The sequence below is a fragment of the Lonchura striata genome, chromosome 2 (genome assembly GCF_046129695.1).
Source record: "Lonchura striata isolate bLonStr1 chromosome 2, bLonStr1.mat, whole genome shotgun sequence".
Lineage (NCBI taxonomy): Eukaryota > Metazoa > Chordata > Aves > Passeriformes > Estrildidae > Lonchura > Lonchura striata.
This window is the reverse complement of record NC_134604.1, coordinates 29,842,766-29,855,428: the sequence shown is the minus strand read 5'-3', so window position 1 is coordinate 29,855,428 and position 12,663 is coordinate 29,842,766. Positions and strand designations below refer to the sequence as shown.

General features: G+C 44.5%; 1 protein-coding gene across 1 annotated transcript; it reads right to left on the bottom strand.

Moving 5' to 3' along the window:
• Positions 1-492: 492 nt before the first annotated feature.
• C1S (complement C1s) lies at positions 493-12,346 on the bottom strand. The gene is given in 12 exon segments (XM_077790390.1): positions 493-1,397; positions 2,952-3,026; positions 3,492-3,629; positions 3,884-3,962; positions 4,194-4,309; positions 4,542-4,695; positions 4,906-5,105; positions 5,761-5,886; positions 6,137-6,314; positions 7,407-7,611; positions 8,025-8,089; positions 12,293-12,346. Coding segments are annotated over 12 exon segments (2,184 nt in total). The 3' UTR covers positions 493-603.
• Positions 12,347-12,663: the final 317 nt, after the last annotated feature.

Genomic DNA, 12,663 nt, shown 5'->3' with positions numbered 1-12,663 from the left:
AACTTTATAAAGACTGGTAGAGAGGTGAGATACTACAAGTTCCAGCTTGGTGAAAGCTGACAGGGTCACAATATGATTAGACACTTGATTTAGGGAATTTCAAGGAGAACTAGGTCTAGACTGAGAAGAAGAAAGGCATTACAGACACAATAGCACATTGCACAAAAGGCAGTTTGGACATTCTTTAATGCTGTTAGATATTCTGAACAGGTCAGGAAATACATAAATCAGAAACCAGGCTCTGAACCTTCCATGGGAACCAACCATTATTCTCTCTCGTCTTCATTGAAACCTCCCTGTCAGGTTTCAATGGGGCACAGCTAGGTCTTTTCCAAGTGGGAAAAATAGGGTAGAAAAAAAATGAAAGGAAGCAGAAGGAGTCTCTTTTATTCGGAATAATGTCTTCCTTTTACACTACTATGAATGGAAGAAGGAGAATTTCCCTTCCCAGACATGATGACAGTGGGAGAAACAGATCCATACTCCTGACTCTCCACTCAGCGTAGACAGGAAGAATTACAATGTGTTATATATTGCCCATTGTATACACAGCGTGAACAGGGTCACATTTGGAAAGGGTGACGGTGCTGAAAGCACAAACAGCTATTTCTGCCAAGCCTCCTGGCCCTCGTGCTCGCGCATGGTCTCTCTGATCCAGTCCAAGTACCGCACCACCTTGGTGTACAGGCCAAAGGTGCCACATTTTGGCCCCCAGGAGATGAGCCCTGCGACGTAGTAGCGGGTGGCATTCAGAGGATCCTGGATGGCATAGGCTCCACCACTGTCCCCCTGGCAGCTGTCCTTGCCACCACCAGCACAGATCATATTGTCCGTGAATATGTAAGCAACGGAATCATCAAAGCCCTCTGGTTTCACAGATCGGCACTTGTCCATGTTCACCACAGGAATCTGGGCCTTCCAAAGATCAGCAGGGAGTCTTCCTTTCTCCCTCCGACCCCATCCAGCAATGTAGCCCAGAGTCCCTTCTTCCAGCTCATATTCAGGTGATTTACCAGGAAGACAGATGGGTGAGATGTTTGGACCCATCTTCACAGGATCCTTCAGCTTCAGCAGCGCAATATCATTATCAAAATCTATCCTGGTTTCTGCGGGCTCCTCCTTCCAACCAGGATGGATGAATGAAGCTTCTGGGATAAGGTTTTCGGCTTCTGACTTCAGGAATTCTCTACGAACATTGATTACCCCAGCATACATGGGGGGCTTGTCATATCCATCCAGCACGTGAGCTGCAGTCATCACCCATCTGTCAGAGATGAGCACTCCACTTGCTCTGGGGTCACTGAAATACACCTGCCAGGGAAAGTTCCCCTTTTCTGCACGGGTGCCTCCAAAAATCCTTCCAGTGTCTCGGATGGGATTGCTAGGCACCCCACAGACTGGAAAGAAAAGAAATAAAGATGGGAGAAAGACAAGATGGGAGAATTAGCAGTTACAAACAGGGAGTTCTTTGGTGCTGCCAAAAAGCCCACAGTCTCCTCCTTCCTGTGTCCTCTAAGTAATTTTTGAATCTGAGTAACCATGTTTATATTTTATGCCACAGAGCTTGATTAGTATTTACAGAGAAATCAAAGAAAATTCTAGAGGAAAAAAAAAACCTATAAACACTCAATTTAGATTTAAAATGCTCATTCTAAAATTCAGTTTTCTGGAAATCAGCTGTCACCCTGACAGTGTTAGGTATGTCAAAGCTCACAATTTAATTGCCTTATAGTTGGCATTTTTCCTTGCTGAATTATGCCCTTTAGATGAAGGGATTGTCTTTGAAAAAATACTTGTTTGATTTCTTAAAAATATGACACTGCTCTTTAAATATATTTTTTTGGTTTGGTTCAGTCAGGGATTTTTGTTAGTTTTGTTGGTTTGTTTGTTGGCTTTTTTTTGTTTGTTTGTTTGGGGTTTTTTTGTTTGTTTTTGTGGACTCCAGATACTCTCAGGTTAAGAGTTCAGGTTAGTTACTGATGTTTTACCATTTTGCCTCTCCATTCTATAAGTATGTGAAATCTTAAGCAGCTGGGGATCTTATCTGTGGGTCTTCTGGATGTAGAGATGCTCCATGCTTTTTGGGCAAAATGTTCAGTAACATTTTGCAGAATGTTAATAATAAGGACATAAATAAGAATGATCATTCTGACATTGCTAGGAAACTGATTTCTTATCATATTACCTTGTTTGCATTGAATCCTTGGTTAGAAAATCAGAGATTAAGGAACTATAGCCAGCAGATATCTTCTAATTTGCATGAAGCAGGATTTGTTAAAGGATTTCCCATAATCATATGAAGATTTATGCTGGAAGGTACTTCTCAGTGCCTTTAGCTCAACCTATTCCTCCCTAACTGCCCTTTCGGCCCCCCCCCCCCCCCTCATAACTCCAAAGCCAGGTTACTCAGGGGCTTTGACAGGTAACTTCTGCTTATCTCTGAGGTAGTGATTAGCCATCCTCTCTGGACAGCAGTTCCAGTGGTCTGGGGGAGCATTTTTCCTTAGATACAATCAGAATTTCCTTTGTTGCAACTTGAGCCTGTCATTGCCTTTTATTGCTGTGTCCCACTGAGAAGAATTTGGCTTCATAGTCTTTGTAGCCTCCTCTCGGGTAGTAAATTCCCTGAGCTTTATCTTTCAGTTTGCCTTTTTCACTGTGTACTTGTATAATCCGAATCACGGTCTAAGCTGTGACTGAACTTTAAAGAGAGTTGAATCTCCTCCACCTGGATCTCGTACTTTGCCAGTGAGGATCTGGGGCTTTGAAGGAGTGAACAGGCATCATGCACAACTAGGCCAAGTCATGCTGCCTCCTCTGCCAGGATAAACTGAGCAGTACACAGGCTTTAAAATTCTCTCTATCAGCTGGAAGTTAAGAAAAGAAAAATACAGAGATGAAAGAAGCAGTGTTCTTCCTATGCTGCATGCCCATATAGTATTTGGTAGTACCTGGAACACATTTTGGTAGCTTTGTTCCCATCTCTTCATTGACCCATTCTCCGCTGGCTGAGCACTGATATATCACTTGGAAAATACGAGAGAAAAAAGAGGTCCATAATGACACAATCAAGATAAACACAGGCTAAATAGCACTACTGTACATGATAGATCAACCTTCTTATTTCCAAAGCAAGCACAGCTTGGTAAACATTGCTGTTATCTCCCTACCAGGGTGCTTCTATCCCTTTTTGGGAGAAACCTCATCTAACAGATTTCTTGAGTTCTTTACTTTTCCACCAGAACTCTGTGCTACATGTGACAAAAACCTGCATGGTTCACTCGCAAGGCAAACAGAGAGAGGACTTGCTAATGCATTTAAGTCAACATTGTTAGAGTGTATTACACGCAGAGGCAGCACTAAACTACTGCCTGCAACCCCACACCAGTCTTGACCTGATGGCACAAAATCCCAGCCCCACGACGGTGCCAGAGCCATTCCTTAGGCCTTTAACCAAAGGAATGTGACTGTGCAGCAGAGGCAATGCTCACCATGCCCTTTGTTCTCCAGGGTGTAGTAGGGTGCCTCACACTGATAGCGGACAGCAGCTGTGTACAGAGGCTCCTGGAGTTCAGAGACATATGAGGCTTGGGCGTTGTCAACAGGAGGGGGATCACCACAGTTCACAGCTGTGGAGAAGAGACAAAAGGGATCAAATACAATCTAAGGGGCACCCTCACTCAACAATATGATTATTTTGTATGACAGGGAAGCATTCAACGTCTCTAATCCCTGTGCAGTCATGTGGGCTCACTTTCTCTGTCCCTTCAGTATGCTCACATCCCAGTACTTCAGCATCCTCCTAATCTGGAGATATGGTGGATCTAGAGCCTAAACACTTCATTCCAATTCCCTTCCCGTGATACAGACACAGGTCACTTACGAACACAGCTCAAATGGGAGTTGCTCCATTCACCATTTTCCTGACAGCTGGAGACAAAACTTGTGATGCTATCTCGTTGCTAGGAAAAAAAACATATGATCCATGTAAGTCCCTGGACATGAAATACATCTGACACAGGTGTTCCAATGGAGAGGCCTCAAAATGCTGCAGTGGCTGGAAGGGGATTCCTCTTATTACTGCTGTGTTGAAATCTTTGGGGTTCCCAAAAGTACTCAGGACCCCTGATGGGAATGGCCTCCAGATGTTGCTGGGCAGGCCAGAGGGACATGTGCTTTTTTATTTCACTTACCGTCACAATTTCGTAGCCTTCCACACAGGTCACCTTCACAATGTCCTTTAAGATATACCTGTCCTTCTTTGGGTCAAGAACAGAGTTGGAGATGACACTCATGGGGCAGGTTACAGCTTTGAAAAGATAGGTGGAAATCAGCAATGAACTGGTTCAAGATCTACTCTGCTTCCAGCTCCTAGCCTCTTTCTCCCCAGTGATATTTTTCCCCCAGTAAGCAGGCATACCCTTACTCAGTACCAGCAGCTGTGAACATGTTGACATGCTGCTGTGCCACAAATGTGACCTGGGACAAACCCTGTCCCTAACTCAACAGCAGAGTGAACACATTCCCAAGAGTTTACTCACGATCCCCATAGTAGCGTATTTTCCAGCCTCTGTGTTGTGTGCCCTGGTCTGTCTGGAAGATTATGTCAAGAATGTTGCTCCTGGTTTTGATTTCAGAAGGACCTGGGAATTTGCTGCCACAATATGGACCGAAATGCTGTTTTCCAGAGACAATCTGGGAAAATATCAAACGAGAATAAATGAGAAATGCCAAATGTATTGAGAGAGCTATTAAGATACACACTCAATGCACACCTATTCAAATGTATTCCCACAAACTCCAAAAGACAACATAATCAAAAATAAAGTTAAGCAGTACCAAAGTCTTCTAAATATGAGGAGTCAGAGCACCCTGACTCCTAGGCTCTCTAAGCTGCACACCTACAGTTAAGCTGTCGTGGCAGGTCCCCTTGGAGTCGGCTGGCTCCACGTCAAAGTCGCCGCTGTGAATGGTCAGCACCACGGAGTAGCCCGGGCTCAGAGCCACACGGTAGTCACACCGAGAATTCTCTGGGTACTGGTTGGGATAGTTGGGGCTGGCAATCTCCCCTGTTGGCTCAGTGAAGACGTTCCCACTGCAGTTCACTAGGATTGAGGAGGGAATATGAGTAGGATTCAGAAAGAAAATGGTCCGTGCGTGCACCTGACAAGCTCTCCTTCTTCCACTGGCACATTCCCAGTCTGCCCAGCTACCTGCAATTACCATGTCACAACACTGCATCTTCCCAAGAAACTGAAGCCAGGGCCACTCTCTCTCTCAGTTAGCCAGGGACTTTAACTCCCTTTTACCCTCCACTTGGGATTTAGGCTTCCTTTCCTCATTCTCAGGTCCTCATATTATACTCCTTTCAACATGCACCATTTGTGATCTGGCAACTTTTTTGTTCAAGCAAAGCAGGCCCTTGGAAATTTTTGTTTCCTTATGGAACTTCCCTGTTTTGTTAGAGATTTAAAGATTCACAGCAGTATGCTAAGATGGTTTTCCATCATAGCGTTTCAAGAATGTCATTCAGTAGTTTTTTAATTCTCTTGACACAGAAATAAAAATAAAGTTGCTACAAATATGTTAATAGCAATTCCCCAAACCACTGTCTATGGCAGTTCAAATTTGCTTTGGGATGGGTTTTGCCTCCCAAAATATATCCGTCATAAATGGCCGAGAAGGTTGATAAAGTCTTCCAAGTGCAATATCAAACTCGGCCTAAATTAATTCTTGCTATTGATCACGCACATCTCTTACCTCCACAAGTTTTGTTATCTTTATAGAGGAAATAATCTGGTGGACAGCTGCAGAAGTAACCTCCAATATAATTATTACAGTAATGACTGCAGGGTTCATCCACAAAATCCATGCACTCGTCCAAGTCTGCAAGTATGAAAATATGAATCAGCCAAATTAGGAGAGCGCCCTGAGGGAAGGAGAGATTGAAGCAAACACTAGTGAACAGCTAGGAAAAGGCATTCCTAAGACAATAATTATACTGGCCATACTGGAATGCAGGTCTGTCTGCTGGGATCTCTTTAAATAAGGCATTTCTGTAAGAAAAACCCTTCTTGTCATCTTTCCTCCCAGCCTGGACACTACAGAGATTCAGAGGAGGCTGTTTTAACCTTACCCACAGCAATGTAGTAGGCAGCAAAACCAGTGAAACGCTCCTCATTGGAAAAGTCTGATTGGAATATCATAGTGAGGGTATTGTAAGGGACACGAAATTCCTCCACAATCCAGGAGCCAGGGGCACGAGGTTTCTTCTGCCCACAAAGCACGCCTTCGACATAGCCACCAGACAGGATCTGCAGAAGAATTCAGAGACACCTCACCTCACTACTGCAACATGTGGAATTACCAACACTTGAGTCTTTCAGCTTTTAGGTGCTCAGGTGCAGCCACGTGGAGCCCCTCAAGAGCCAATTTCATGATGTTCATAAGACACTTGAAGAGTGCTCCTTCCTACTGCTTTCCCAGTGAAATGCTTATCTTATTTTCTCAGATATAAATTAAGCCACACTCTTTGCTATTAACATTATTTCTTCAGGCCCATTTGTACCAAATAAAAACACCAAAAAAATGTATTCCAAAGCAGCAAAACCAACCATGACAGTCCACTGAGCAGCCTAACAGGCTCATTGGTTTGTTGCAAAAGGACACAGGTTATTACAGAGCACACTCATCCTTCCGTCCCACCTTGGTCCTCCTCAAAGGTGTCCTGGTGCTGCACTTGCCCTCACTGCCCCTTTTCACACAGAGCTGTGGCAGGATAGCATGGTCTTGTTTCTGTCAGTTTGTGTGGAAGTGCTTGATCTTTTGTGCCTTGTGGGACAATGTAGAGCAGAGCTGGCTCTAAGAAATCTGTGGTGCATGGATCATAAAAAACTGTGGTGCCGGGGACCACAGCACTTTATCTGAGTGGCCACTATCCCTACACAGATGGATTGTTTCTAACCTCCATCCTTTCCAATCAATTTCTGTTTGCAATACATCATCTATGTCCACTCATCAATTAATTCCAAATAATTTCAGGAACAGACAACTGTTGCCCTAAGAAAATGGTCTTTTTACACCCATACTTCAATGGTTGGGAATATGCCTTGCAATAGAGATGTGTCAGTGATGGTTAAGAAGACTTTTCCTACAAATATGGAAAAACATGGGATGAAGCATAAATGGGACACTCAGTTGGCAGAAAACATTCATGTGGTTATAAAGCAAACAAATGGATTTCATGACTGCTAGTGGAGACACAACCAGTCATTTGGACTTCTTGGAGCTCAGAACAGGCAAGCTGTGCATAACTCCTCTCCCAGCTCTGACTTTGTGCACAGCTTTGCTGTTCTGTGCTCTAACCTGCCTTCTTGTCTTTTTCTCACTCAAGGAACAGACAGTACCTTCACAAAGTCATATTCGCAGTCCTGTGATGGCTCGAGATCCAGATGTGTGAAATAAAGGTGAATACCATATCCCGCAGGGACCTGGATTTGCCAAGTTTCATTTGCATAATTGGGATACACCTGAGGATAATTGGGTGACAAGATCTCTCCATACATAGAGGCCGCATCAGCCCAGATGGGGAGACAGAAGAAGATCAGGGACCTGAGGAAAGAGAAGGGAAGGTGACATGGCAGTAGTGTTCTCCATTTTCGTATGTGCACAGCTCCAGTGAACAAGCTAGACTTTGGCTGCACATGGCTTGCAGCAGAGCTCCTGCCTCCCGAGTTTCAAAGGCCAGTGCTATGGCTGTGTGGGGCTTGCCTTTCTCCTGTAGCTTTCCACATAGGAGTACAATCTCAGCCATGTTCTCTGCTTGTCTCAGTCTCTGTAACAGCTGGTAAAGCTGCAGGAGCTGCACACAGGGATCATAAGTGCTCTTCCTTACTCATTGCCCTGTTCTGGAGGCTATTTGAGCTCTAGATACATTCAGATTTGAAAATCAGTAGAGCCTTAGAGGGCAAACACATGATTTATAGAATGCAATTACTAATAAACCTTGAGATTTAATAACTCACCACATCTGGAAAAAGCAGTTCTTCCTTTCTGAAAACCTTCAGGAACTGGACTTTGGAGTTATGCTCTGGGACAAAAAAACTGTGATTGGTTAATGTTGCCTTGATGACTGTGTGTCTGCTAAGCAGGTTGAAGACCCTAAAATCCAACCTTGGAGAGAGTAGGTCAAGGTTTTGTGTGAAAAGCAAGTTTATACCTCTGTCCCTTCCTGCACAGAGCAAACCCAAGCATCAAGAAGGGAGGCTGAGATCCACAAGGACAAAATCTCTGGTTTGGTACCCACCAGTGCTTTCCCCTTATGACCACCAGTGAATCCAGACACCACGTTGGTGCAGAGAAAATTAAGACAGAGAACACATCCCCCAGGAGTACCCAGTCCTTTCTTCCCAGCGCCTCAAAAATTATGCTAAGACCCTGGGGTTAGGAAGCGCCTTGTTCTGACTCTTCTAGCTGTCAAACAACGACACTGGGGAGTATCCTCCGTTCTCATTTCTAATGCCTGCAAAATTTACCTTTTCTCCATAGTTCACGCCTGGTTTTCTTGTCTCTTCTCTTTTCTTTCTCTCTTTTTTCTTCCTGTGCACACCCTTCTCCAAACGCACCCAAAGCCGAGTTTTGGGAAGGGAGCTCTAATTCGCAATATCGCAGCACCCTCTGTCTGTGGGATGCGGCTTCCCAGCCTTCCCCCGAGCGTGAGATGCTGGCTTTGAAAGCTCTCGGCAGGAAGGGGAATTCCCAGAAAGAGTTGCACAATCCTCTTGGCTGAAGTTGCCGTGGGGAGCGCACCAGTCTGGCTGTATTTTCGGGAAATCAGATGACTTTGGGGAAAAGGGAGGGGAATAGAATTTTCGACGGCCTGCCTCCCCTCTTCGTTCCCCTCCCTTTTTAAAGTTGGGAACAACATCCAAAGGGTGTAGGAGAGGGAGAGTCCAATGCTTCTGCACAGAAAACCCTGTTTGATCATCATGTCCAGAGATGACCTTGGTGGAGTTCAGTCTTACTGCAACCTAATGGCCACAGGGCTGTCGCTACTGCTCCTCATCAGATGTTTCAGAGACCCCTTTTTAGGGAAAAAATAAAAGAAAAAATAGTGGCCTATTCAATGCTGTGCATCTCTGAGGCTACCAGCAGGAGTACATGGTTTTGCTGGGGTCAGTATGGGGACTCATTTAGGACTAGGAACACATCATTACATTTTTATTTTCCAAGTGAGCTTCACGTAAGAAAGAGCATGTTCATCATGCTCATGTTCTTCAGACTTAGCCCTGCAGCAAGTTAGATCTAAGACCCTTGCAGAAAGGAGTTCAAAGACTTACACCAGGTAGAACCCTTAGCCCAGCCAGTGCCTACAAGCCAAGACCAAAATACAAGCTAAAATATCTGTCACTAATACTCTAGACTCCCCCTCACAAACCAGCTGTACTGTGACTGGGCTGTAAATGAAAATCTAAAATTCCTTTACAGCCTCTACCCTTTACAGCCAGCACAGTACACTCCAGAGCTTGTTTTAGACAGGAAAAAAAAGTGCTTCAAGTTTCAACAGGCCACAGGCAAAGTGCACTAGCACAGCCCATCTGAAAGAGTCCTTCATATTGTCAAGGGAGAGAAACACCTCCAGATGAATCATAACTGACTTCACTGTAGTCAGGATAAAGGCTTTGCATGAAGAACATGCCTAGTCTGTTTTCTTTGTCAAAATGAGAATGGAAAGAGAAAAAAAGCCAGTGTGTCATCTCCCTTCTGATATCTCTTGGGAGCACAGCTCAATGTTTTGAACTGGAATTTTGGGAACAGGAAAACAGTGATGAAAGATGCACAATAAACCACAGGCAGATGTTTTCTGCTCTGAGCTGAGCAATGTAAAAACCTGTCAGTGACTCTTCAAGCCACAATCATATTTGAAAATAGGCATGGTGGAAATAAAATGAGTGTGAACTGATATATTATGCATGTCATTTTATCACACGGGAATTCTGTATTTTCATATAAATCTGACTCAACTCCTCTGTAGCAGTGGTTGATTAATATGTGTATGAATATTCATAATTCTTTAGAAATTAATTAAGAAATATGCATTATTAATAAATTAATTTATATTAATTAAGAAAAAGATTGCTGAAGATAGTTAAATAAAGAAGCATCTGGTCACATATCTGCATAATGCTAACTATGCAGAAGGCTGGTAATATTGATGTATATTTACACTGAATATATGTACAACATTTGATTGCATTTTCTTAAATCTGTATTGTTTTTTCAACTCTTAAGATGAAACAGTTAGGTAATATATTTCACCATTTGCTAGAATTATGTCAGATAACAGTTTTAAAGAGGCAAAATCATGTAATTAAGGTAATAAGTTATGACATTAAATTCACCGGTGCAATATAATTCTCCTCAGAGGCACACACATTCTCTTAAATTCTTAAATTATGTGACCACATACTATTTTTCCCAAATTGCATTAGACAATCCTTTTCTTAAAATGACTCAGAGCTGTGTAGCTGTAACCTTTCTGCCAGCACAGTAGTGTTCCAGGTTTCATAAAATTACCATTTAAAACAGGCTTGACTTGCTTGTCTTCTCCCAGGAAGTTGGGCAAAAAAAGTTTTTTCCCAAGTTCTTAAGAAAAGATCTCCATCTGGAAACACTGAGTCAGAGCATTTCAAAAAAGGGCATAAACATCAAAAGAGAAAACAACATTAACTATGTGAACCAAGGGAATATAAGTGGCAGGGAATCAAGGATATACAAGTAAGAAGTAAAATACCCTCAATTTACCAAGAATCTGGCAGTAATTTGCCTGTTTCCCATTCTGAAAATAAGAGGGTTCTGTGGGATTCTGGCATGCTGCACTTCCCACCTCCCTTTTGTGACCCAGGCCAGTTTTGCTGCCAGTCATTAAACTGGGAGCCTGTGATAAACCCCAGGAAAACTCAACAGTGCAGGTGTGTTCTGGCTCAGAACCATTCGATACAATTTGCTGATTTCCACCTCTGCAAATCATACCAGGGGGATTTTCACCAGAGTCTGTTCACCTCTTTTATTCCCTCCATCACTGAGTCCCATTGCAAAGCTTCCACCATCTCCCAGTAAAACCTGTGGCTTAGGAACACTTTGCTCAGTGCACTGTACCACACTGAGATGCCTGTTGATTGCCTTCCCCACACCCCTGGGTGTTTCATTCATTACAGTAAAATATTCCTAAATACTTGTGCTTTCTTTCACTGAATTATTTATTGGTTTGGGTTGGAGGGGACCTTAAAGGTGATATAGTTTCAACCCCCTTGCTATAGGCAGGGACATCTTCCACAGGACCCTGGAGAGGCTCAGAGCCCCATCCAACCTGTCCTTGAACACTCCCAGGGATGGAACATCCACAGCTTCTCTGGGAAACCTGTGCCAGTGCTTCCCCATCGTCACAGTAAAGAATTTTCTCCTAATATCGATTCTAAACCTAATTTTCTTCACTTTAAGGCCATTCTACCTCATCCTATCACTATTTGCCCTTGTAAGAAGCCCCTTTCCAGCTCTCCTGTAGACCCTTGAGGCACTGGAAGTTGCTATGGTGAGGAAGGACCCTGCTCTGATTCAGGCTGGGCAACCTCGACTCTCTCAACCTCGAAACCCCTTGGAGAACGCGCCGGTTCTCCCGGACTGAAGTCCCGTCTCGCCGGTCCCGGCGGCACCGAGAGGCGGCAGCAGAGACCGGCGGGTCCGGTGGAGTCCCGGCCCCGGGAGGGTTCCGCCCGGCCCCAGAATGGGTGTCGGGGGGGTGACTTCCCGGAGCCGCCCTGGGTGACAGCTCCTGGTCCCGGCACCGGGGCCCCGGACTGCGCTCCCCCGCCTCGCCGAGCGGGGCGGCGGGAACGGACAGAAACGGGTCTGGCGTCGCACGGGACAAGAGAAGACGGCCTCAAGCTTGCCAAGGTTGAGCTTGGATATTAGGGGAAATTTCTTCTCTGAAAGAGTCGGATCGAGCATTGGGACAGACTGCTCAGGGACATGGTGCGATCACCACCCCTGGGAGTGTTCAGAAAATGTGTAGGTGTGGTGCTTAAGGACACGGTTTGGCAGTGGACCTGGCAGTGCTAGGTTAATGGTTGGACTCAATGTTCTTAGAGGCTTTTTACAGCCCTAATGATTCTCTGATTTATTTGTTCAGTAATCTGCACACTGAAAAGGTGACATGATTTCAAGCATATTATTCTTTTCCTGCCTCCACATCCACCAAATTCCAGTTTCTCCTTCTGTCTGGTTTGTCACTCACCCATTCCTGGCTTTTTTTCCCAACTGGCTCCACAGCCACCAACTCAAATTTCATCCTTCTAATGAAAATTTATTTTTATGTCCTTCCCTGCCTGTCATTCCAAGCAGTCTCTCTTCTCCCGCTATACTTCATCTCTTGCTAGTGGTTATTTCTCTCTCCATTTCTCTCTCCACCCTCTATGCTTTTCCCTTGACATGGTTGTTGACAGCAGCAGACTTCTATTGTATTTAATTTTATTCTGACTCTGCCTTTTCCAGTATCTCCCTCCTCCCCATCAGTGTTCAAGCCTAACCCCACTACCCAGACAGACACCTTGCCCCAAGTAGCCAGCCCCTCTGGCATGGCCTATTGATCAGGATAGGTTCCTGTGC